This window comes from Otolemur garnettii, unplaced genomic scaffold, assembly GCF_000181295.1.
Source record: "Otolemur garnettii isolate 467f Iridium unplaced genomic scaffold, OtoGar3 scaffold00118, whole genome shotgun sequence".
Classification (NCBI taxonomy): Eukaryota; Metazoa; Chordata; class Mammalia; order Primates; family Galagidae; genus Otolemur; species Otolemur garnettii.
In genome coordinates, this window is record NW_003852513.1 from 2386151 (window position 1) to 2408830 (window position 22680).

The 22680-nt window shown below is 46.1% G+C and overlaps 1 protein-coding gene across 1 annotated transcript in view; it reads right to left on the reverse strand.

Moving 5' to 3' along the window:
* MDN1 (midasin AAA ATPase 1) overlaps positions 1 to 22680 on the reverse strand; it is a 181737-nt gene that overhangs the window by 34722 nt on the left and 124335 nt on the right. Inside the window, exons 54-74 of the mRNA XM_012809944.2 lie at positions 22150 to 22307; positions 21814 to 21934; positions 20569 to 20779; positions 20054 to 20285; positions 19625 to 19751; positions 18627 to 18797; positions 17179 to 17393; positions 16212 to 16599; positions 15411 to 15520; positions 13586 to 14291; positions 11235 to 11396; positions 10112 to 10382; positions 9152 to 9387; positions 8475 to 8570; positions 7782 to 7876; positions 7182 to 7303; positions 6220 to 6366; positions 5051 to 5160; positions 4062 to 4135; positions 3439 to 3622; positions 493 to 655 (exon numbers count right to left, since the gene is read on the reverse strand). Coding sequence (XP_012665398.1) covers positions 493 to 655; positions 3439 to 3622; positions 4062 to 4135; positions 5051 to 5160; positions 6220 to 6366; positions 7182 to 7303; positions 7782 to 7876; positions 8475 to 8570; positions 9152 to 9387; positions 10112 to 10382; positions 11235 to 11396; positions 13586 to 14291; positions 15411 to 15520; positions 16212 to 16599; positions 17179 to 17393; positions 18627 to 18797; positions 19625 to 19751; positions 20054 to 20285; positions 20569 to 20779; positions 21814 to 21934; positions 22150 to 22307 — 4099 coding nt within the window. The remainder of the gene's footprint in view (positions 1 to 492; positions 656 to 3438; positions 3623 to 4061; positions 4136 to 5050; positions 5161 to 6219; positions 6367 to 7181; positions 7304 to 7781; positions 7877 to 8474; positions 8571 to 9151; positions 9388 to 10111; positions 10383 to 11234; positions 11397 to 13585; positions 14292 to 15410; positions 15521 to 16211; positions 16600 to 17178; positions 17394 to 18626; positions 18798 to 19624; positions 19752 to 20053; positions 20286 to 20568; positions 20780 to 21813; positions 21935 to 22149; positions 22308 to 22680) is intronic.

The window sequence follows — 22680 nt, forward strand, 5'->3', positions numbered from 1 at the left end:
TCAGGCTCTGGAGCGCCCTCTGCAGCCACTGCTCTGAAGGGCCCCAGACGTCAGGCTCTGGAGCGCCCTCTGCAGCCACTGCTCTGCAATGCTGAGCAGCAGATCTTGGTGCTCATAGCCCTGGACAAGACCGCCAGAGAATGGAACTGCTACACCTCTCTGAAGATAGTGAGCGGGATCTGGGGGTAAATCTTGCTTTTCCTTCTATTTAAGGGAGACAACATTGAAAAAGGCAGGAACACTCATATCTATGCCTCTTTACCCATATCCCCAACCAACTAGATTTGGTGTAGACAGAGCTCTCACAGAAAATGGCACCAAACATCAGTACTTTATTAGGAGAGCTGGGGAGTGCTTGGGTGGCTCCTGCGTTTTTAGTTAGTTGCTTATCATTGGATGTTAAGATGTCAGAAAAGGACATAGGTACCACATCCCCAGCCCTCGGGGCCACTGGGGAAAGTGAATCCCCTTCATCTCGGCTCCTATACCCACCAGTGAATTGGTCAAGACCCTCCACTAGGCGAGGCAGGGGACTCTCCTTCATGAACGTCACGCACAACCTCCTCATGCGTCTCAGGAGCTTTGGCAAGCGACGCAGAAGCTCCCCTTCCAAGGAGAAAGGAACAGCACCCTGATACTGTTCTGGAATCATGGCCTGTTTGATAAAACATAGATTATTCTCATGGCCAGAATGACAGCAACAGTTTTAACCTGCACAGGGTCTAAGTTTAACTGCTGCACGCATGCATACACACATCTGTAGCACTGAGAACACTTGCTCCATTCTCCCCAACCTCATGAGCAGGGCCAACCAGATTAGCATCACTAAACTTAAAACAGACATTCTGTGGATAGACATTTATGTTGCTGCTCCCCTTGAGATCACTGTCATAGAAGGATGCCCCCACCCAACTTCTGTGTTTGTGTGTGAGCCACAGAGAGGCCAGTTCTGACCTAGGAACAGAGCAAAATGAGCCACATAACCACTGCCCTGTGGAGCTGGGCCACACCACCGCTCTCAGAGACGGGGCAGGCAAACCTGGCCCCCCAAATGCTGCTTCTATTACCAGCTACCCCTACCCCGTTGATCTCTGATTAACAGTTCAAACATCAGGAATTCAGACATTATTTCAAGGGAAAATACTTTATCTAACAGGGGTATGTTTCCATTATTTTTTCCCCTGAAGAATCTCTAAATTCTTATGCTGTCACAATGAGCAAATCAAAATTTATCAAAATGACAAACACAGTCTAAGGAAAGTAAACGCAGCAGTCACATCATATCTGCACAGCCATATTATGACTATATGCTCAATTTCTTGTTTTTTTCTTTAGGGACAGGGTCTCATTTTATCTCCCAAACTAGAGTGTAGTGGTGGGCTCATATCTCATAGCAGCTGCAAACTCCAGGGCGCAAACAATTCTTCCACCTCAGCCTCTCATGTAGCTAGGACTATAGGTGTTAACGACCCTGCTCAGTTAGTTTTTGGTACTTTTTACAGAGACAGGGCTTCACTCTTGCCCAGGCTGATCTTAAACTCCTGGCCTCAAGCAATCCTCCCACCTCAGCCTTCCAAAGGTCTGGGATTATAGTTGTGACCCAACACATCTGGCCTAATCTCAGTTTCTTTCTTTCTTTTTTTATTTAGAGGAAGAGTCTCACTTTATCACCCTTGGTAAAGTGCTGTGGTGTCACAGCTCACTGCAACCTCCAGCTCTTGGGCTTACATGATTCTTTTGCCTCAGCCTCCCAAGTAGCTGGGACTATAGGTGCCCGCCACAACACCTGGCTATTTTTTTTGTTGCACTTTGGCTGGGGCCAGGTTTGAGCTCTCTGCCCTTGGAATATGGGGCCGGCGCCCTACTCACTGAGCCACAGGCACCGCCCTAATTTCAGTTTCTTATTTTTTTTTTTTTTTTTTTGGAGACAGAGCCTCAAGCTGTTGCCCTGGTAGAGTGCTATGGCATCACAGCTCAGGGCAACCTCCAACTCCTGGGCTCAAGCAAGTCTCCTGCCTCTGCCTCCCACGTAGCTGGGACTACAGACGCCTGCCACAATGCCCGGCTATTTTTTGGTTGCAGCCATCTTTGTTGTTTGGTGGCCCAGGCTGGATTCAAACCCACCAGCTTAGGTGTATGTGGCTGGCGCCTTATCCACTTGAGCCACAGGTGCCGAGCCAATCTCAGTTTCTATTACATGTTTCAGTGGGAGGCAGACAGGCTGAATTCCTCACTGACCTTCCAACTCAGGATGAAGTGCTCAGTCAGGGGAATGTCTACGTGACCATCCCTGCATGGGGACTCAGCAGTGTAGGCGGCTGAGTCAGGAGAGTTAATGCAGCTCGAAGGGACAAAACTTGCTTCCTCTCTTTCTCTTCTCCCGGTGTAAGTTATCTGGCCACTTAGATGTTCCATGGCCCTTTACCCGACCTTCCTGGGGGCTGCACTCTCCCCTCTCATTGCTGACCTGGGCTGCTGCCTATTGACTGCTGTGCATTCTTGCATATATCCTCCCTTACGGTGCTCAAGAAAGGAGTCCTGAGAAGCAGGACAGGCTGCTGTGTTGCTGTCAGGGTGCCACCAGGCACATGAATCAATGTGAGCCCTTTTAGGCATTATGCCAAAAGGCTGGTGAAAAACGTCTCTTGATTCTGCAGCACTGTTTCCTTTGCTGACCACTGTCCCAGGCTGGGGTTCACAATATCCCCAGCATTTGTTTTTTTTCCCCCCAGTTGTTGGCCGGGGCTGGGTTTGAACCTGTCACCTCCGGCATATGGGGCCGGCACCCTACCCCTTTGAGCCACAGGTGCCGCCCTATCCCCAGCATGTTTTGAACTACTAAAATATTAAAAATAACTTGAGGACTCCCATTGCTTACTCTATGAACCCCTGGTAAGAATGCAAAAGTAATTATTCTCCTGACGTGTGGTTCCCAATCCCGAGCTCCCCACACCTGAAGACATGAAGCAGGAGGACACCCATCCCGTAACAGACCTACTAACTCAAGATCTCCATCACTGTTCAATTTTCAGGAATTTTGCAAGTTACATCTTAACTGTTGGTGCTTGATACTGGGCACAGCACAATACCTGGCAGCTGCTGGGGACCAGAGCCCCACTGCACACATTGCCCCCAGCTTGGCACTGTCATTTGTGGAAGCCCACAGCCAGCTCCAATGGCATGTTCTTAAACTGATACTGCAAGTCTTCCCTCGCAGGGAGAGGAAACGTTCACAAGCGAGTGCAGCTGTTATTCCCCTCAGACTCAGGTTAAATGTTCAGCAGCAATGTCAACATTTTTTGCCTTATTCTGCAGTGGTGTCAGGCACACAAATGCTACTTACATCCAGAAAACAACACTGCAAAGCACTTCATCGTCTGGTTCACAGGACACCCTTGCATCTAACACATGCTATAGGCGCTGTCCCAGAACCCGTACCTGTCCAGCAGCTGGCCGGGCTAACAGAGTCTCCCTCAGTGCCCTGTTCAGACTCTGAATGGAAGATGCCTCTGTGGGCCTGGGCAGAAAGTCAGGCTGTTCCTCCTTGTCACTCTCCATCAGGGATGACTGACAGGGTTCATTGAGGACAGTTTCAAATTTCTTCATGAACTTAAAGAGGGTCCTGACCCCGGGCAATGACAGAGGTAAGAAGAAAAAGTTATATTGGAAAGTGAAGAAACATAAAAAATACATTACAAGGCACACACACATAACTCAATACCCTGTACCTTTTGTACACAGTGAACTACATAGTCATAATCATTTTGTTTTTTGACAGAGACAGTATGGCAGATTTTGTCATCCCCTTTATTAGAGTAAGGATGGGACTGCTTTGCTCAAGATAAACAGCTAGCAAGTGGCATAGACTTGAGATGTTGCCTGCATAGTCTCGGGCACACCAATTCTTCCTGCAGGGATACTTTTCTCTGGGGGCAGGGGTGGTGCTGGAACACCATGTCAAAACAATCCTGTGGGGTCCTCCCTACAAGTTCGAGGTACTTGTGTTAAGTCAGTCTATGCTAACTATGTAGTCTTGCTCCCTCGTTTTAAAAGATGATTACCTGTGTGTCTTTTCCACAGATTGTTTAATGGACCAGAAGCTGACATCATTCCACTTGGATATCTTTACAAATTCCTGTAATATAAAGAAGCTCGAGAAACGGCTCTATAACACTAGTATTGTTCTGCTTCTCTTTCCAGATGTTTGCCAAAGACCAGAGCCCACTCCACCCCAAACACAGGACTGTGTCATGAGCAAATAAGTAAAAAACAAAAAGAAGCATGTGTGTGTTTTAAAGCGATAAAAATTAAAAGTGTTGGCTCGGCGCCTATAGCTCAACTGGCTAAGGCGCCAGCCATGTACACCTAAGGTGGCGGGTTCGAATCCCCAGCCCGGACCCGCCAAAACAACAATGATGGCTGCAACCAAAAAACAGCCTGGCATTGTGGCGGGCGCCCGTGGGCCCAGCTACTTGGGAGGCGGAGGCAGGAGACTTGCTTGAGCCCAGGAGTTGGGAGGTTGCTGTGAGCTGTAATGCCACGGCACTCTGCCCAGGGGGACAGCTTGAGGCACTGTCTCAAAAAAAAATAAAATAAAATAAAATAAAAGTGTTGCTATAATCAATGCCACTTGGCATTTACTCCAGCACAGGAGTCACCAAGTTAGTCACGTGCCTCGTACCAGGGCTGGCTCCACAACCCCCGAGAACACCCAAAGGAGAGGATGCTCTGTAGCCCAGGGCATGCCCATGGTAGCTAGACCCGGACACGGAGTACCTCTGAGGTGGAGACTACCCGAGTGAGGCCAGGGCACAGACAGGCTTCCATGGCAATTCTCTAAGAAGCCCGCAACAGGCCACTCCACTGGCCCCTCAACACACTTGGCCAGGTCAGCAATGGAGTCCGTGTCATCAAGTGTACATTCTGCCATCTGACTTGCTGCAATGCTTGCCCCTGCCTCATTGTTAAATGGACGACAGAACAGAACTAAAGAGAAAGAATTTGCTGATTTTGTTCTCCCAAGAATGATCACAAGAGCTGTTTATCTTACTTTAAGTTCTTTTTCTATGGGGGAACGAAGTTCCACAATTTTGGCCTGGACTCGGTCAAAGAATTGCTTGTAATAATGGTACAAATTCCATAGAACACTGCAAAGTGAATCTGGAAGAAATCAAAAGGAAACAAAACACCATACTTGCTGCATGCACTGCTGGGGCCACCTGTGAGCGTCACATTTCAGTGAAGACCCTTCCTCCTCCCTCTTCATGAGAACACTACGTCCCACAGGCTGGCTGTGCAGGGGGCTGTGGAGGGCAGCAGTTCCCAGAGGTAAAGGCTGTCAACACACCCCTGCTTTTCTTTTCTTTTTCTTGGAGACCAAGTCTCATTCTGTTGCTCTGGGTATGGTGCTGTGGTATCATAGCTCACAGCAACCTTAACTCTTGGACTTTGAGCAATCCTCTTGTTGCAGGCTCCTGAGAAGCTGGGACTACAGGTGTTGGCCACAACACCTGGCTAGTTTTTCTACTTTTAGTAGTGATGGGGTCTCACTCTTGCTCAGGCTAGTCTTGAATTCCTGAACTCAGGCAATCCACTCATTTTGACCTCTCAGAGTGCCACAATCACAGGTGTGAGCACTGTGTCCCCTTCTGCACTTCTGTTCTTGACAATGATACACTGAGAGGTTCTGCTACCATGACAATACAAAACTCTTCCTCTGAATCTTACTGTAAATTCAGCAGAAATTGAGCTTGCTTTCAAAGATGGCAAACTAAGCAGTTCCCCTCAAATGTTCACTCACATACAATCTACACCCATTCTGCAGTGACATTTGTGTCCCGATGGCTGTGGTCAGAGGTCATCATTGGAAGCAGGTGGTGTTATGTGCAGCGCCATGATATATGGCGAAGCTCTCACTAGATCACGAAGCTAATAACAGCCTGATGGGGTAGCAGCTTAGCAGGACGCTTACAGTGTCTAGACATAAATGTGCTGCCTGACACTCCAGGTCCGGACACCTTCATCTGCAATTCACTTCCGCCAGAGTTCACTAGTCAGTGCTCCAACTACAACCAGTCTGCACTTCACTCTGAATGTTACAGATGACTAAAACGTACCTTGTTCAAAACCTCATGTGCAATAAGATATCTGTCTCATTTGGAGACCTCAAAGCCTAACCCACTTTAACAGTGTAATATAAAAGTAAAAAGAAATCCTCACCCTTTCCTTCAACTTGTGGCATCAGCAAAACGTGACAATGGAAAACCAGTAACATCTGGAGTCGCACATGGAACTCTCCCAGTGAGGATCCTTCAATAAATGCTTGTAGCGTGCTGACCAGCAACATCAAGGTCATCTGTTTGTCATCTTCAGAGATTCAAAGAAGAAAATACCTATTTGTTCCTTCAACCATCACTCCCTATTTCTAATGCAGTCCACTGCAGGACACGCTGAGGGCAGGTGGTCAGGAGAGGCTAAGAATAAAGTGAAGCTTTCCAGCAAGGACCACAGCTATAGTCTAAGTGTATGTAAATAAAAGTCACAGCTGCACACAGGGCATGTGTTAAATGCGCTCACAGCAAATTTTAAAACTGAATTATAAGTTGTCTGCCATATGAAATGAAATGCTTTTACCTCAACCATGCTACCTACCAAAGGGCTACTTTATTTTGTTGGACTGATCCCATTTTTCACTGAAAATACCTGATCTTACAGTGAAGTGCACAGATCCACATTGTCCCAAATACACTAAAAAGTTTTCTAATAATGTGACTGAGCATAAGTTTTTATAACTAAATTAATTAGAATAACTGAGTATTTAGTTGCACCAGTTACATTTCAAGTTGCTTGGAGAGCTGCCACCCAAGGCCCATGTTTCAAGCAATCTCTCTGGCTTCTTGAGCACAGCGTGGACTGGAGTTTTACTTTGACTTGTATCATGGGCCCAGACTAAGAAAGCATTGTCATATGACTGGTTGTCTGCACTGTGGACACTTCCCTTAACCCCTTCTGACTTTTGTTGTTACTCTCTCAGGAGGAAAAGCATCAGGCAACTTTCTTGCCTGCTCTCTCAGAAGTACCATGAAGTCAAGTGCTGCCTCCCACGTGATGGCAGCAGGGACAGAAGTGATGCCGACAGATCTGCACCCTCCCACGTGGCAGATGGCATATCCCAGGCTTACCTTCCTGCTCCTCTGTTTGCTCCTGCATGTGCTTCTCCAGCATCTGATAAATGGAGAACCAGTGCTTGGTGGATTTCTCAGTGTGGCGCTTCATGGTATTATCCAAACTCATGGACCAGCAGCTGAAATTTGAGAGAAACAGCCAAGGAGGCACTTAGACAAACACCTTTGAAAAATGTGACATCGGGAAGCACCTGTGGCTCAGGGGTGCTGGCCCCATATACTAAGGGTGGTGGATTTGAACCTGGCCCCAGCAACAAAAAATAGCCTGGCGTTGTGGTAGGCGCCTATAGTCCCAGCTACTCAGGAGGCTGAGGCAAGATAATCACCTCCCCCAAGAGCTGGAGGTTGCTATGAGCTGTGACACTACGGCACTTTACCAAGGGCAATAAAGTGAGAAGGAAAAGTGTATGGTGTGTATGTACATGGTGCTGTCTGGCCTGTATCAATGTCACTTTAATGCCTTGACATAGGCCAGACAGATTAATGACAGAAAAGCACATTCTGTGACTATCATACCAAATAAGCCATGAAGAAACTCACACAACCAGAAAACAAAGTCTTCACAACCTGAAGTCAGGAAGGGGGAGAGTCACTTACTTTAGCTCCAGTTTTCGCCACCGAATGATCGTCTGACTGACCAAATCAAGATGTTTCCGCAGTGATAAAGTTCGACTTGCATTCTCCTCCCAATCCTAAAGAAATACAGATCAAGTTGACTATGGCCATTATTCAATCCCTTGATCACCTCCTCCCTCAAAAACACTTTTCTTGAGTGAAGACTACAATATCAGAAATGAAATTATAAATAGAATCAGTTTCAAGTTCTTTCAGTAACGTGACAGAACTCCAGCATGGCCAAGTTCAAAGGCAGGCATAAAGCACAATAGGCTGGAGTCTGAAATCCTGCTGTTAGCTACATGACCTTGACCAAAGTCATCATGTGGTCCCTCTGCCACAGCCACCTTCGAAGCTGTGAGGAGATTAAAGGTACAACGTGCACAGGCCCTTAACCAACTGAAGGCTTCCGGGGAGCCCTGGAAGAGCGAGCCCTCGTTATTGGTGGAATCTGCAGCCCACTCTCAGAAGATAAAGTAGCTCACCACTCCTGCCAGGGCACAGCCTCACTTACACTGGTCTCACTCTTGCCAGAAAAAGCAAGGATGTTTATCTTTTCCCAACCCAAACTGTAAAGTTACATGCCTCTAATGACAAAAGCGTCACCAGATAAAGCTTCTGTCAATTGGCTAAAAACTAAAACAAAAGGAAGGAGGAAAGAATTTTTTTTCTTACCTGTGCCTTTGCCAGAAGTATCTCTAAGCCATTCAGGAACTTGGAGATGGGACTGGAAAGTGGGAAACTACGAATTCTGTCCATTACAACCAGAAGCTACAAAACAAAAAAGTCTGTATCTCAGTAGGAATATGGGCAACTCAAAGTCACAGTGTACGGAGAGGCCCAACCAGAAGCTTCACTCAAATTTTCCATTTCAAAAGCATGTCTGAAAACTGTAAGTGAAAACTTCCAGGGCTCTGGATCCTGACCTTCATCTGCTGCCTTACTCGTCCTATTCTCTGTAGTAAGAGTTATAAAGTAGGCTGAGGACCACAGAGCAGTATCTAAGTTAAAACTGCCAATCTTAAAACAGTAAGTCCATTTCTAGCACATTTAAAAAGACTAAGAAGCTCTTGGTAGCATATGTCTAAATAAACAGAACGATCTGGCAGCATTTTAATATGTGGATGGTAACCCCTGACAAGGAACAAAATTTTAAAAATCCCCAGACATCCGTTCCACGAAGCAGCGTGAGACTGGGCTGTTTGTGATGCAGTTAGCAAACAGCAGCTCAGGAATTGTTCTCTAGTCCTGTGTCTGTAAGGACAAATGTGCAAGTAAATGCCTCCAGAGATGACGCGAAGCCACAGCCTCAGCCAGAGGAAGTGGCCTGTGCTGCCTTCCCCTCGCCTCACCTGCGTGAGAGCTGGGTGTTCTGGCCAGTCCTGTAGCAACCGCCTGACAGTTTCTGAGAAGCCCTGGAGCACAGGCTGGCATTGCCGTGCTTCCGCAACGTTGGGGTGCTGGTAGAAGTCATAAGGCCCATCAGGCTTCACCATGAGGTCTGAGATAGCCTCCCCAAAGAGAGTGTTATAGGACAGGGTGCAGGCCAATAGCTGGCTGCCCAAGAGTCGATCATTCAGCTCAACTCCTGTGAAGTTAACAAAGTCATAGTAAAGTCAGTGAACTAAACAAGTCATCTATTAACATGTCATAAAGATCTCAGAAACAGTGAACTAACTGGGACTAATAAAGCATTGTCATTGTCCCCCAAAGCAAACCCAGCCTAGAGAACTGGGATCCTAACACCACAGAGGCTACAAAAAGCTCTCAAGTTTCTGGGATATACATATACAGAGGTCAAATACTACCTAGCTGTAAATAAGAAGCTGATGGTTTAACCCCCAGTTTTTGTAGCTGTTATGACTAAGTAGAAAGGAAACATAAAGGCACCTTCCTGATCGTATGGAATAATTCATGCAGTCATGTGGAAAACTGAATCAAACCAACTGCTATCAAACCACATTCTGTGTGATGCATTTCTCAGTTCTCAGTGCTCCCATGATTATATTTCATTTGAAAAGCACTGAGGCTATTACAGGGGAAGTAGAAATAATGCTGAGGGGAAAAAACTTAAATTCAATTCATATAATTATTTTCTTAATCTCTCCTCCCCCAAAATTCAAACAATGAAGATCCATCTTACTACAGAATTCTAAATCAATTTTTTGCTTTAACTTAAGTTCTTTAAGGAAACTTCATCAATAAGGAATTAAGTGAAAACAGGGAATTCATGATTTCAGCTGTTCTGGAAGTAGAAATTCCATCTGTTTGGTTTAACCTCCCAAGGGTATAACAACAGTAAAGTACCATACCCATCAAGGGGTAGAAGTGTGTCACGAGAGACGCCCCGGTCTGATAGCAAGACAGGAAGAGGCTGAGGTAATGCTTCATTTCATGAGGTGGCAGTGCCTGCTGGTACCAGAGGGAGCGGGCACAGCCGAGGCACAGCTGCTGGTGGATCAGCATCACCGCCTGCATGCAGCTCTGGGAGAGCACCACCTCTGCTGCGGCTTCCCCTTCTTGTCCATCTGCACTTCCTCTGTTCTCTTCCAGGGTGGGTTGTACCAAAATATCTGCAAAGTCCTGAAAATAACATTAGAGCCACTGAACTTTTGAAAATCGGAACCTGGGCTGGGTGTGGTGGTGCACACGGTGGTTCCAGCTACTTAGGAGGCTGAGACAGGAGGATGGCTTGAGCTCAAGAGTTAGAGGTTGTGGCTCAGTGCCTGTAGCACAGTGGTTATGGCACTGGCCGCATACACTGAGGCTGGTGGGTTCAAACCCGGCCCAGGCCAGGTAAATAACAATGACAACTGCAACAACAACAAAAAAGCCTGGTGTTGTGGCAGGCGCCTGTAGTCACAGCTACATGGGAAGCTGAAGCAAGAGAATAGCTTGAGCCCAAGAGTTTGAGGTTGCTGGAGCTGTGACACCACAGCACTCTACCAAGGGTGACATAGTACACTCTGTCTTAAAAAAAAAAGGTAGCGCCTGTGGCTCAAGGAGTAAGGCGCCAGCCCCATATACTAGAGGTGGCGGGTTCAATCCCAGCCCCGGCTAAAAATTGGAAAAAAAAAAAAAAAACAAAAACACAGAGTTGGAGGTTGCTATGAGCTGTGATGACACCCCAGCACTCTAACCTGGGAGATAGAGCAAGATTCTGAGGACATGAGAAGAGAAAGAAGAGGGGGAGGGGTGGGGGAAGAGAAAACATAAAAGAGAAGGGGGTAGAAGGAAAGGGAAAAGGAAGGAACGAAATCAGAATCTGCTCCTGATCAGCCTAAGAGTAAAAAGGGAGTGCAAACAATTAAGAAAATGCACTAAGTTTTATGTATGCATTTAAGATATATTAAGAAAACTATGCAGCCGTTCAGAGAGGAAGAATGTGGCATCAGGGAACTCATTCCAGAACAAGCCCGGTCACCAGTGCGCTACCTGCTCGTGCAGTGGGAACTGCTTTCTGAACTCCCGCTCCTCCTCCTCCTCCTCACTCAGGGCCGTACGGGAGCCCCTGCCCCTGTATCTGTACAGGCTGCTTTCCTGCTGGGCCTTCTCTTGGGCGATGCGCTCCTGCTCGTCCCACTCATTGATGATTTCCTGAAAAGTCACACACAGATGGAAGCTGAGTGGCCTTTGCTGGGGCACTCTCACCCCAAAAAGGCAAGATCTGCTCATCTCACGAAAAGGAAGTGCCTCGGCTCAAAACTAATGAAAGGCAACATCCAAGAAAGTAAACTGCACATGAGAGCAAATGGGTTTGTTTCCACATTGTGTATCTTCAGCAGTCACAGTTAGAAAAAATCCCTTGCTGTGTTATAATTTCAAAGGTGTAAAAACTTGCCACAGTGCAGTTCTGGGGAACGTGCTGTTAGGAGCTAATGGCCTGTCGGTTAGAGATATGGGTGAAAAACTGGGCAGAGGGATGGTGCAGGCTGACAATCGGAGGGTCAGCTGACAGCAGCCCGGATTCCTCAGACCTGCAGTGCTGCACACAGTGCAGAGCTGGAAACAACCTGAGGGTTTCAACTGGGTATTCAGCAAAAAGACGGCCCAGAGCCAACATTGCTCCTGAGTCAACAGCCCGGACTCCCGTCACATGCCCCCCCACCCCCCCATCCTGCCACAGCACTGGCTGTGATCTGTTCTAGAAATTATTAATTAAGATCTGCAGGGCAGGCTCGGTGCCTATAGCTCAACTGGCTAAGGCGCCAGCCATGTACACCTAAGGTGGCGGGTTCGAATCCCCAGCCCGGACCCGCCAAAACAACAATGACGGCTGCAACCAAAAAATAGCCGGGCGTTGTGGCGGGCGCCTGTGGTCCCAGCTACTTGGGAGGCGGAGGCAGGAGACTCGCTTGAGCCCAGGAGTTGGAGGTTGCTGTGAGCCGTAATGCCACGGCACTCTACCCAGGGGGACAGCTTGAGGCTCTGTCTCAAAAAAAAAAAAAAAAAAAAGATCTGCAGGGCAAGTCAAAGGTATAGAATGCGACCCAGGGAGAGTCAAGGAAGCTAAAGCTCGCCCCCTAAGCATTGCACCATTTCTTCTGTGACTCTCTGACCTCATGATTAGATGACATTGTTCTCTTTTGCTTTTTCCTCTTACTCCCTTGTTCTTTACCTCATGATAAATGACTCTTATCCTTATGTCGCATAATGAGGTTAGAGTTTCTTTCTGTTTACAATTAGCTTTTTGTTCTGTGCTATGTGACATGTATACATTTTTTATGCTCAATACAAGACCCCTGAGGTTTCCTTGGAGGCAGCACCATCTGCTGCTCTGAACACGTGAAGCTGCTTGCCTCTCTGGGATTCATCGGTTATTTCACTGCAAATAACTGAGTGTGAGAGTTTTCTTTCCTTGCCAGCTTATCCACAGTAGTGAGTGACTACAGTGGGGCTCGGCACCAAGGACAGGTTCAGGGTCTACTACTACGAAGAAGCTGGGATTCTGACTGCACTTCGCTGGTGCCTCATGCAAGCTCAGGGTGTCAGCAAAGGAAACAGCCCCGGAGCTGGTGGTCAAAGGGTCCTAATCAGGCAAAACTGGACCGAGCTTTACCAGACACTGCTTGAATTCTCTAATACCTCTAAGATTTTAAGATCTTAAATTGGCAAAAACTATAAATTAAAGAAACCATCCAATCTTGCTGAAGGTTGAAGAAATAAGGACCCACCCACCATCTTGGAAGGTAAGAGCCTAGGAAGTGTGTTAAATCTTTGACCTAGCAATCCTGACCTGCAGAACTTGAACCTGGAGACAGATAAATGTATATATACAAATGTAAATGTTCAATTACAGGAAATTACTTCAACTACTTCTACGTTATGGCATGACCATAACATAGAAACTTGGGCAGGCACTGAATATGATATAGGTGGATACGCGATAACGGGGAAATGCCCACCGCATGCTAAGCTTCAACAAGCAGGCCAGCAAGCACAGTGACCTCTGTGGGTGTGGTGTATTCTGTAGAGCTCCAACAGCTTAAGGACATGTCTCAGAGGCCACAGAGGGGACTGGAAATGACCTCAAACACAGCAACTCTTCTTTCTGTTAAATGTTGGGTCACTAAGCTAAGATTTGTATTTTTTAAAAGGTGCTACTACTTTAAGAAAAAAAAAATCAAAACTGTTAACAATTAGAACAAATTACTTTAAATGCGGGGGTGGCGGGGGAGGACACACAAACAGTAGACTCCCTGCTGCCCAGCCTCACTGTCCCTACACCCACTGGGCACTGCTCATTTCCCTAGGGTCTCCCTGCCATGTCCTCAGAGACGGCTCACCTGGCACACGTGTCTGAAGAGCTGCAGGGCCCTCTGGTCCAGCTCCCCCTTGCACAGCACGTGAGAGCGTAGGTGAAGGAGGGCGTTTAGCAGCAGCTGCTCCCGGCTGAGGCAGGGCCTCTGGCCCTTGTCATCCAACTCCTTTCCTCCGGACCGCTTGAGGATCAGCTTCCCCAGGCCTCGAAAAACCTCCTCTGACTTCACTGAGCACAGAGTGTCTGCATGAGCGTAGTAGGTGGAAAAGGCAGGGCCCACTGAGGGGAAAGCCAGCAGGGCTGTGGCCAGGGCCTCCAGCCTGTCAGCACAGACTGTGCTGCTGTGCAGCAGGGAGTGGACCTCGGACGCCACCAGCCTCATGCCATGCTGCAACTGTAAGACAGACGCCTGCAGTGGGGCCACCAGGTCCGGGTACAGGGCGTAATCCTCTGCCAATCGCTTCCGGAACTGGTGGTGCGACTGCTGCCAAGAGGCCTCCTCCTTCAGAAGGCTCTGGGCTACTTGGGCAGAGGGCAGCCCATCCACACGCAGGGCCTGTAAGAGCCGTGAGAGGAGGTCCTGCACAGCAGCGGCCTTCGCAATGCTGGAGACGTAGTGATGGATCTCCTGCACCAGGGACTCGTGGGTGGGCAGCTGCGGCCGCAAGGCCTGCTTCTTCAGCAGGCTGCAGATTACATTCTCCAGCTGACTCATCCTTTGGTGAAGGGACCTAAAGGTAAATAAATAAAATATGTAAATTCTGTCAGACAAACAACAGACCTAGATTGGGCCCTCAGCTGGGAAGATAAAATGAAGAAACACAGGCTCCTGAGAAATAATATGCTAACATTGACACTCACGTTAAAAATGAATGATATTACAGCACACTAACTGCACGCCGACACGCATCTCACCCACACCTTGCACTGGCTTATTGCAGCAGGTAATTACAATCATCCTTATACTGATAGGGACACTGAAGCTTAACAGTATCAAGTGATCAACCCAAGGTCTAAATCCAAAAGCAGGAGGAGGACTGGAACTCAGAACCTATTGTACTATCCAGCCTGAGCTTTGAGTGCTAACATGACACTCAAAATGAAAGGTTCACTAGAGCATTTTGGATTCAGAGCTTCAGATTTGGGATGCTCAACTGGCATAATACTAATGTTCTAAAATCCAAAAACCTTCCAGTCCCAAGTACTTCAAATAAACAACCCTTAACCTACAGAGCACTTCCTAAGGTAATAGCCCTACAGTCGGACACAGTAGAGAGACACAGGACAGGACACCAGACCCCTCCCTTCCTCTGTGTTAAGACTAGGTCTGGCTTCAACTTGCTTGGCCAGGTGAGAATCCACACCTTCAATACCCTCCCCCTCCCTTCACAGAGTATATCGTTTTCTTGACTATAACCAAGGACTTTTTTTTGTTTTTTGAGGAACAGTCTCATTTGTCATCCTCAGTAGAGTGCTGTGGCATCATAGCTCATAGCAACCTCAAACTCTCGGGCTCAAGTGATTCTCTTGCCTCAGCCTCCTGAGTAGCTGGGATTACAAGCACCTGCCACAACACCTGGCTATTTTTAGAGACAGGGTCTCACTCTTGCTCAGGCTGGTCTTGAACCTGTGAGCTCAAGCAATCCACCCGCCTCGGCCTCCCAGAGTGCTGGGATTATAGGCGTGAGCCACTGCACCCAGCCCTATAACCAGGGCTTTGAGCTGTAATTGCTAACACAGGTCAAAGGCATTATAACCTCTCCCAACGCTACAACTACATGGCAAACTTCATAACTTCCTTTTCAAAGGAGAGCAATAACCCCCAACACAAACGACCACTGTTTCGTCACCTGACGTGAGGATGAGAATAACTGATGACCTCCTCGTCTCCCAGGTCTCTTCCAGTCTGCAGCTGGGAGTACAGGGCCTGGGTCTTCCACTCACACTGCAGCTGGTGTAACTAATGGAAAGGAGAGGGACCGGTCAGCTGTCTTAGCCATGACCATGCAAGCGAGGAAATGCCTGGGAGCGGGTAGAGCAAGACAGGAACAAGCCAGGTTCTTAAGTGACCACGGACAGGTAGCTCTGCTCCATTAGCCTGGATGACTCACGTCAGCTGCTAGGTGAAGAAACTATTTCTGCCATTGGACTTTCGGGTCTCCTTGCTACAACAGCTTAACCTTCACTCCAATTAATATAATTTTCTTCCTTCAAAATATAATACTAGTATATCACTATCTTAATGTATTGGGTACCTGAGTTTGGTTGGAAGTTCTAAGAGCAAGGGATAGCATATTATCTGAGTCTACTTGATTCCTAAGCTTCAAGTTCAAAATTCCTAGAACATAAGATACTATGTTCTAGGAGTTCGTTTAGGCAGAGGGAGTCTGGGAAGAGCAGGACACCCTTGTCTCTCTGACAGCACTTTAGGGTAGACAGTTATGTCAGAGCCTTATGAAGGCCCCTCCCAGAACCTAAGCCTCATCAGAGGAACTCTCAAGAGGAAAACGCAGTCCTGGGAGGTGACAGGCAGCCCATGAGTATCACCCTTCTGATGATCTGGGCACACAAAAGGGAGTAAAAGGAGTGACACATCCAGCAAATCCAGCAATCAGGGAAGCCACCCCCGCTCCAGCTCTTGCCTCCCATACCTCTTCCTTGGCGTATATAAGCTTGTATTGCTTCTTCACAGCAGGGTCAAAGCGGGCCTGAGGAAGCCAGGTCTGAATCTGGAGCAAGCCGAGGCTCACCCAGAGGCTCCCTCGCTGGGCCGACTCTGGCAGGTTCCTCTTATTCTCTGCTTCCCCACAAAAGTGGTGGAGGGAGGTGAGCAAAAGGCACAGCATTTCCTTGGGCAGCACCTCCTGACTGGCCATGTCCCCGAGAGCCTGGCCCACAGCCTGGAAGGCCTGGCTATCACCAAGCAGCAGCTGCTCACAGCTCTGCACATAATCCTGCCGCTGGGGCTCTGGAAGCAGCTCTGTGAGGGCCACCAGGTGCCAGCACAGCACCAGGCCCTGCAGCCGGGAGTCTGTGCGCCTGCGGGGAAGAGCACATGAGGGCCCACACTGCAGCAAACAGCATTCCTTCTCGTACACCATTGCCACTCTGTCCAGAAAGGACAGCTGCAAAGCACTGCCAGAACCTGGAGATAAACTACTGCTCTCATAACTTTGTTTTTTGAGATAGGGTCTTGCTGGAGTGCAGTGGGATAATATAGCTCGCAGCAGCCTTGAACTTCTGGCCTCAAGAGAGCCTCCTGCCAAAGCCTCCTGAGTAGACAACAGGTGCACACCACCAGGCCTTGTAGAGACAAGGTCTTGCTGTGTTACCCAGGCTCATCTCCAAACTCTGGCCTCAGGTGATTCACTAACCTCAGCCTTTCCAAGTACTGGGATTACAGGTGGAAGCCACAACACCCCAGCCTTTATGTTTTAAGTGGTTAAGTAAGTATCACACTTGATCACAATTTGCTTAAAACTGATATAGGAACCAGCAAGCTCATGGCAGACTAAAAACGTGCCGATACGGGCAGCAGAAACCCTCCACCCACAAGAACTATCCTGTACACGCTCTGACCGGTCCCTGCTACCAGTCTGCTCCCAGGGGAGAGAATACCTGAACTCTGCCACTGAAGGGACAGCCATGTTGGTCCAAAGCACTGAGTTGATGTCCTGAAACTGCTGGGCTCTCTCAACCCACTCTCCCAGAGTGACGTGCGAGGAGGACAAGATGGGGAGGCCGCCCACATCCCAGGAACTTGATCTGCACCTGTTGGTCATGACTTCAAAGCAGCACTTTGAGAATATGGGTCTACTGAGGCTGCCAGGGCCCTGACACGTAAAGAGAAGAACCAAGTAACTTTTAAAAACTAAAATGATTCCAACAAGTAGCACTAGGACATTTACAAAGAAGCAGCAATAGAAAAAGAAGGTCCAGTGTGCTTAGAATAGGCAAGCACCAGGCAGAGCTGGTAGCAGGTGAGCAGAAGGCTCAGGTGACAGTGGGCCTCAGGGAAAGAGAATGCCTGGCGCTCTCATCATGCACGAGGAAACACCTTAAACCTGAGGACCAGGGAGACCATTTGTGTAGAAGAGAAAGTGTCACACTGAAGAAAACGAGAGTTGGATAGAGGGAAAGGAGTGACAAGATAAACTTAAGAGCCAGGGACAGAGTCTGCCAAGCCTGTGCTCCTTGGACTGTTAATCTGGGCCACAGTAACAGTGCCCACACAAAGGACTGGGTGGCCAAATACATATGACAGGCAAATCTACATACTCCACACAGTGCTTAGGGATCCACACGTTTAAAGGCTTTGAGAGTTGTTTTACCATATAGAAAGCCATTTTGATAGAGCACCAGAACAGAATAGAGTCCAAACAAATCCCTAAACACTTGTGGGAATAAGGTATATGATGAAGGTGGCATTTCAAATGAGAGTAGAAAGCATGAATTACTCAAAAGGAATTAAATTCTAATTTAATAAACTACCCACTGAAATATACAGACAGATGGACAAAGATTAAAACAAAGATAGTCACTGCAGCCACACTTGTTACGGGGGTGGAGGGGCAGGGCAAGAAGCCGCACATTTATCACTAAAAAGTGATTAAATTCTGACACACCATCACTATGGAATACCTTAAAAAGAATAAGCTAGAATGACATGTACACACTGTCATGACATATTTAAGTACTTACTTAAGTCTACATATGTACTGAATTTAAAAAATGTAAATAGAAGGATAAAGAACAGACTATTTCTAATGAATTCTATATTATACATATTCACAGTTCTATATTGTTTAAGTGTTATATTAGAAAAAAATTTTTAACTACAAAAATTTGAAGACTTTAAATGAAACATTTTTTCTTATCTCACATATCAATGAAAGATGAAACACCTTTACTGACAGTATACAGACCAAGATCTTAAAAGAAATAAAGTATTGTAATAACCTATTTAGTAATTACTCTATGCTGGGAATAAATGTTTACTGTTAGATCTACCAAGAAAATATTTTCTTCCTGTCATAACACACTTCTATGATTTTAGGCTGACAAACCTTCATCGCAGAATCCCAAAGGGAGTTTGGCATCTCCCTCTGCCGGAGACCAGGCAGAGGAGGCCACGTTAGCCAGTACTCTGCATCTGTGGTCACAGTACTGCTCCAGAAAGACATGAACGTGGAAGTAAGTAACTCAGACCACAGAGAAACAATCTCTTCAGAAGATGCCTAGGGACAAGGGAATAATTAGATTAAGAAGAGTTGCAGGCCTCTTTCTTCTAAGGCCCATCTAAAACGAACATGGGTTTAAAAGGGACTAGTCCTAATTTTCCTAATTCTGTCACCTTGGTCATCTTAGTCAAGGCACATAACCTGTTTATAATCTGATAAAACTATGATATGCTCTTATGAGGTTGCACAAAAAAGTATAAGTAAAACAATTTACAACATTATAATACCAGCAAAAGGGATAAAGATTATTATAAAATTAAGGTTGTATTAATGAAATAATATTAATTTAATATTAATAATTATTACTATTAACCAGTGTTTTAAATATCCATATTAAATATTTTATATTTAATTTAATATTCACATTCATATTAATTAATTTATAATATAATGATATAAATATTAATATTATTAATAATTATTACTATTAACCAGTGTTTTATGGTATTCAATAGTCATTTAAGGGGAAGAGTAAAAGCACTATCATAATACAGGGAGTCCCTGAGTTACAAACATCTGACTTACATAAAATTTGCAATTACAAGGTAATTACCTGTTCCTGGTAATGTACCTGTTCCAACTTACATACAAATTAAACTTAAGAACAATCGCACAAAAATCTGTCTCATTCATAACCTGGGGACTGCTGTATATTTCTGAGAATTTTCAAAAAGCAAATATTCTTATTGGCAGTAATTCAGATAAGAGTGGGATTTGTAGTATGGAATTCCGAGAATAAAATGTTCTGCAACCATTCTGTCACAGAAAATGTAATCAATTCATGATGTAAATAAGGCTTATTTCTTTCTGATTTTGGTTCTTACCTTCTGGCGATGCAGCAAGGACCAAAGGTCTCGAAGCTCTTGGGGAGCAACTGGTGTGTGCTTAAGACAAAACGTGATGTGATGACTTATCTCCTCCTCCATACGGGGGTGCTGATTTTTGCTGACCCTGTTCCAAAGGTAAACAGGGAGAAGCTGGGGTGTTGACTATCAGTGAGCTGGTAGAAACCTGCTACATCAGGGAAGGTGGAGCGCACGGATTTGAAAACAGAACAACCCCAGTGACCAAACGCCTAGTAACTTTTCAAAACTGGTGCAGGGTCCTCAGGAAGGTTTGACTTTTGAAGTGATCTCCCTCTGCTTCAGCTATCGCTCCCCTCAAGATGAGTCTGCGTCTTGTCACACATAAAGCACATACAAAACAACAAGATAAAAATGTTCCCACAAAGAAATACCCTAAGAATGGCTCACCTCCTCAGACAAGCCTGCGCCATGAAATCGGCTGTTATTTTGTACTGCCATAGCATAGCCAGGTACTCCGTGATGGGCCACAGCTGAACACTCCTGGTGAGCTGGATTAAGGAGGTAGAATCTGGCTGGCATGGGAAGGAAGTTTCACCAGGCTTTTGCTCCAGAACACCAAGTGAAAGCCCTCTGGCTTTTAGTTCCGAACACTGAGCACACACAAGATTCTGTAATTCATCTGGACAGAATGAAAAGGGTTGTGTTAGAGCACAGTGGTCAAGGGCACGCACTTTGGATGCCTGACTGAGAGATCAATCTGCGTTCATGGGCAAAGCTACTGAACCTGGGCTTTGAGCTTCTTAGCTGTTAAGTGATAATAACTGCAGGACTCTAATGATGAAATTTAAAATGTATGTAAGTTGACCGTATGCCTGACACTTACTTAGTGGTACTTATACTACATTTGAAAAAAGGAAAAATCTAATTGGCCGTAGGGATGAAGATATCCTGGGATATATTACCTAGATTGACATCTTCCAGAATATTAGCTCTGTGGATTAATCCCCAGGCCTGTAGGAGACGTTTCTTTAATGTCCACTCAGAAGCAACCACTTGGAGACGACAAACATCTTCTTGCCATCCACTCTCCCCAAGGGCAGGCGTCCACTCCCTGATGGCAAGCACTCTGCTCAGAACCTTCAACTGTGAGAAGCAATCCACCACCAGCTGGTTCTGAAATAATAAAGCCCAGGAGAAACTATACAGAGGAAACACTTGGCTCTTTTTACCAGCCTAAACATGTCCAAGAAGAAATTTAAGATATTTTCTTAATTTTTCTAGAAAACAAAGGCTTTGTTTACTTGTGTTCCTCTAAGGACATTTTTACAGTAATGAGGTTAAAACTCTACTCAGCCCTTAATAGTCTGAGGAGGGAGTAAAATGCTAAGTGTCTTCATGGAATACTGTCTGCCCTCCACAGCCACAGATTCAACCCCAATACAGACTGGAAATATTTGTTGACAGAAACCAGTGGTTAAGTCTGTCTTGAAAGCAATTTCTTGTTATTATTACCTAATCCACACAGTATAACAACTATTCACGCTGACACACAATTTGTATCACACGTAATTTCATTTCTAAGAAACCCAGCCGACAGTGTCCTTTCTGATTCACTTGTGCAAGTTTCAACTTACTCAGCTTATTGGTATTGCTGGGAGGGCTTTGTTGATTTCCATGCCTATAGATTTTATTTCTTAATTTTTGTATAACTCAAAACTAGTAATCACGAATAATCTGCAGATGGTTTAAAGGTGTAGAAGGATGTGCACAGGCTGTACACACACACCGTGACATTTTATATAAAGGCCTGGAGCATCCTTGGCTCTTGGACTCTGAAGGGATAGTTCAGTTTTGCAGATAAGGATGAGACTAGTAGAATGTCAGTTCCCATGCTCCACAAGAACCTCAGAAGAAGTCATCAAATCTTATTTACTGGGGTGGCGCCTGTGGCTCAGCGAGTAGGGCACTGACCTCATATACTGGAGGTGTTTGGTTCAAACCTGACCCCAGCCAAACAACAAAAAAATATCCGGGTATTATGGCAGGGGCCTGTAGTCCCAGCTACTCGGGAGGGTGAGGCAAGAGAATCACCAAAGCCCAAGAGCTGGACGTTGCTGTGAGCTGTGACACCATAACTAAGGGCGACATAGTGGGACTCTATCTCAAAAAAAAAAAAAATTTTATTTACTACATCTTTGCAGATGTACCTTGAAAGGAAATGGTCGTCCCAGGAACTTCTGCAACTTCTTTATACCAGGGAAGCCACCAGTCGGGCTCTCTAGACAATGTTGAATGTGTTCTGAGACAGTCTGCACCTCTTTGTAATACCTTTAAAGGAGAATAAAAGCAGAGAGGAAATAAGGAAGAGGGGAAGCACTGGACGGTAAGAGAGTCATCCACATTTTACTTGTTATTTACATTCACCACTGTGCTAAGCAAATAAACAAAAGCAAAGCAAGATGTGGTTTCAATTCCAAGCTCTCTCCTTTATTACATCATCTTTGTATAGTTACAGACATGATTGCTCTAAACATGAATCTTACTTGTCTTCATGATTCATCAGGAGTTGGGGCATCTGCTGGATCAAATGTTTTAAAACCCAGTGCCAGTGGAGGGCCAGCAGGGCCAGACCTGGGGTGTCCACTTTGACTGTGTCGGCCACAGTCCAAAACCGGTCTCGCCACCTCACAGAACTTAAGATCTAAAAACAAAGTAAACCAAGACTGCTCACAAACTTCTCTCAGTAAAATACACACAATGCAGACTTTCATTGTTAATCAGTCCTCACAGGCAAAATGAAAGGTCTAAGACTGGACTGGAATGTTTGGAGGGACATTAAGGCAAACTACTTTTCTCCTAGTATGAGAAGTGAAGTTATTACAGAAAATGAGGTTAGTGATCGGGTAGTATACCTGTTCTTTCCTAACAGCCATTGTCTTACAAGGCAATTGCATTACTTGTATTCCAGCCAGAAGTGCAGGAGAGCTCGAGCTGTTTTATTTCTTTGCCAACACTTACTACTGTTAGTGATTTTAATTGCTCCCGTATTGCTCTGGTCAATTAGGGGTACCTAA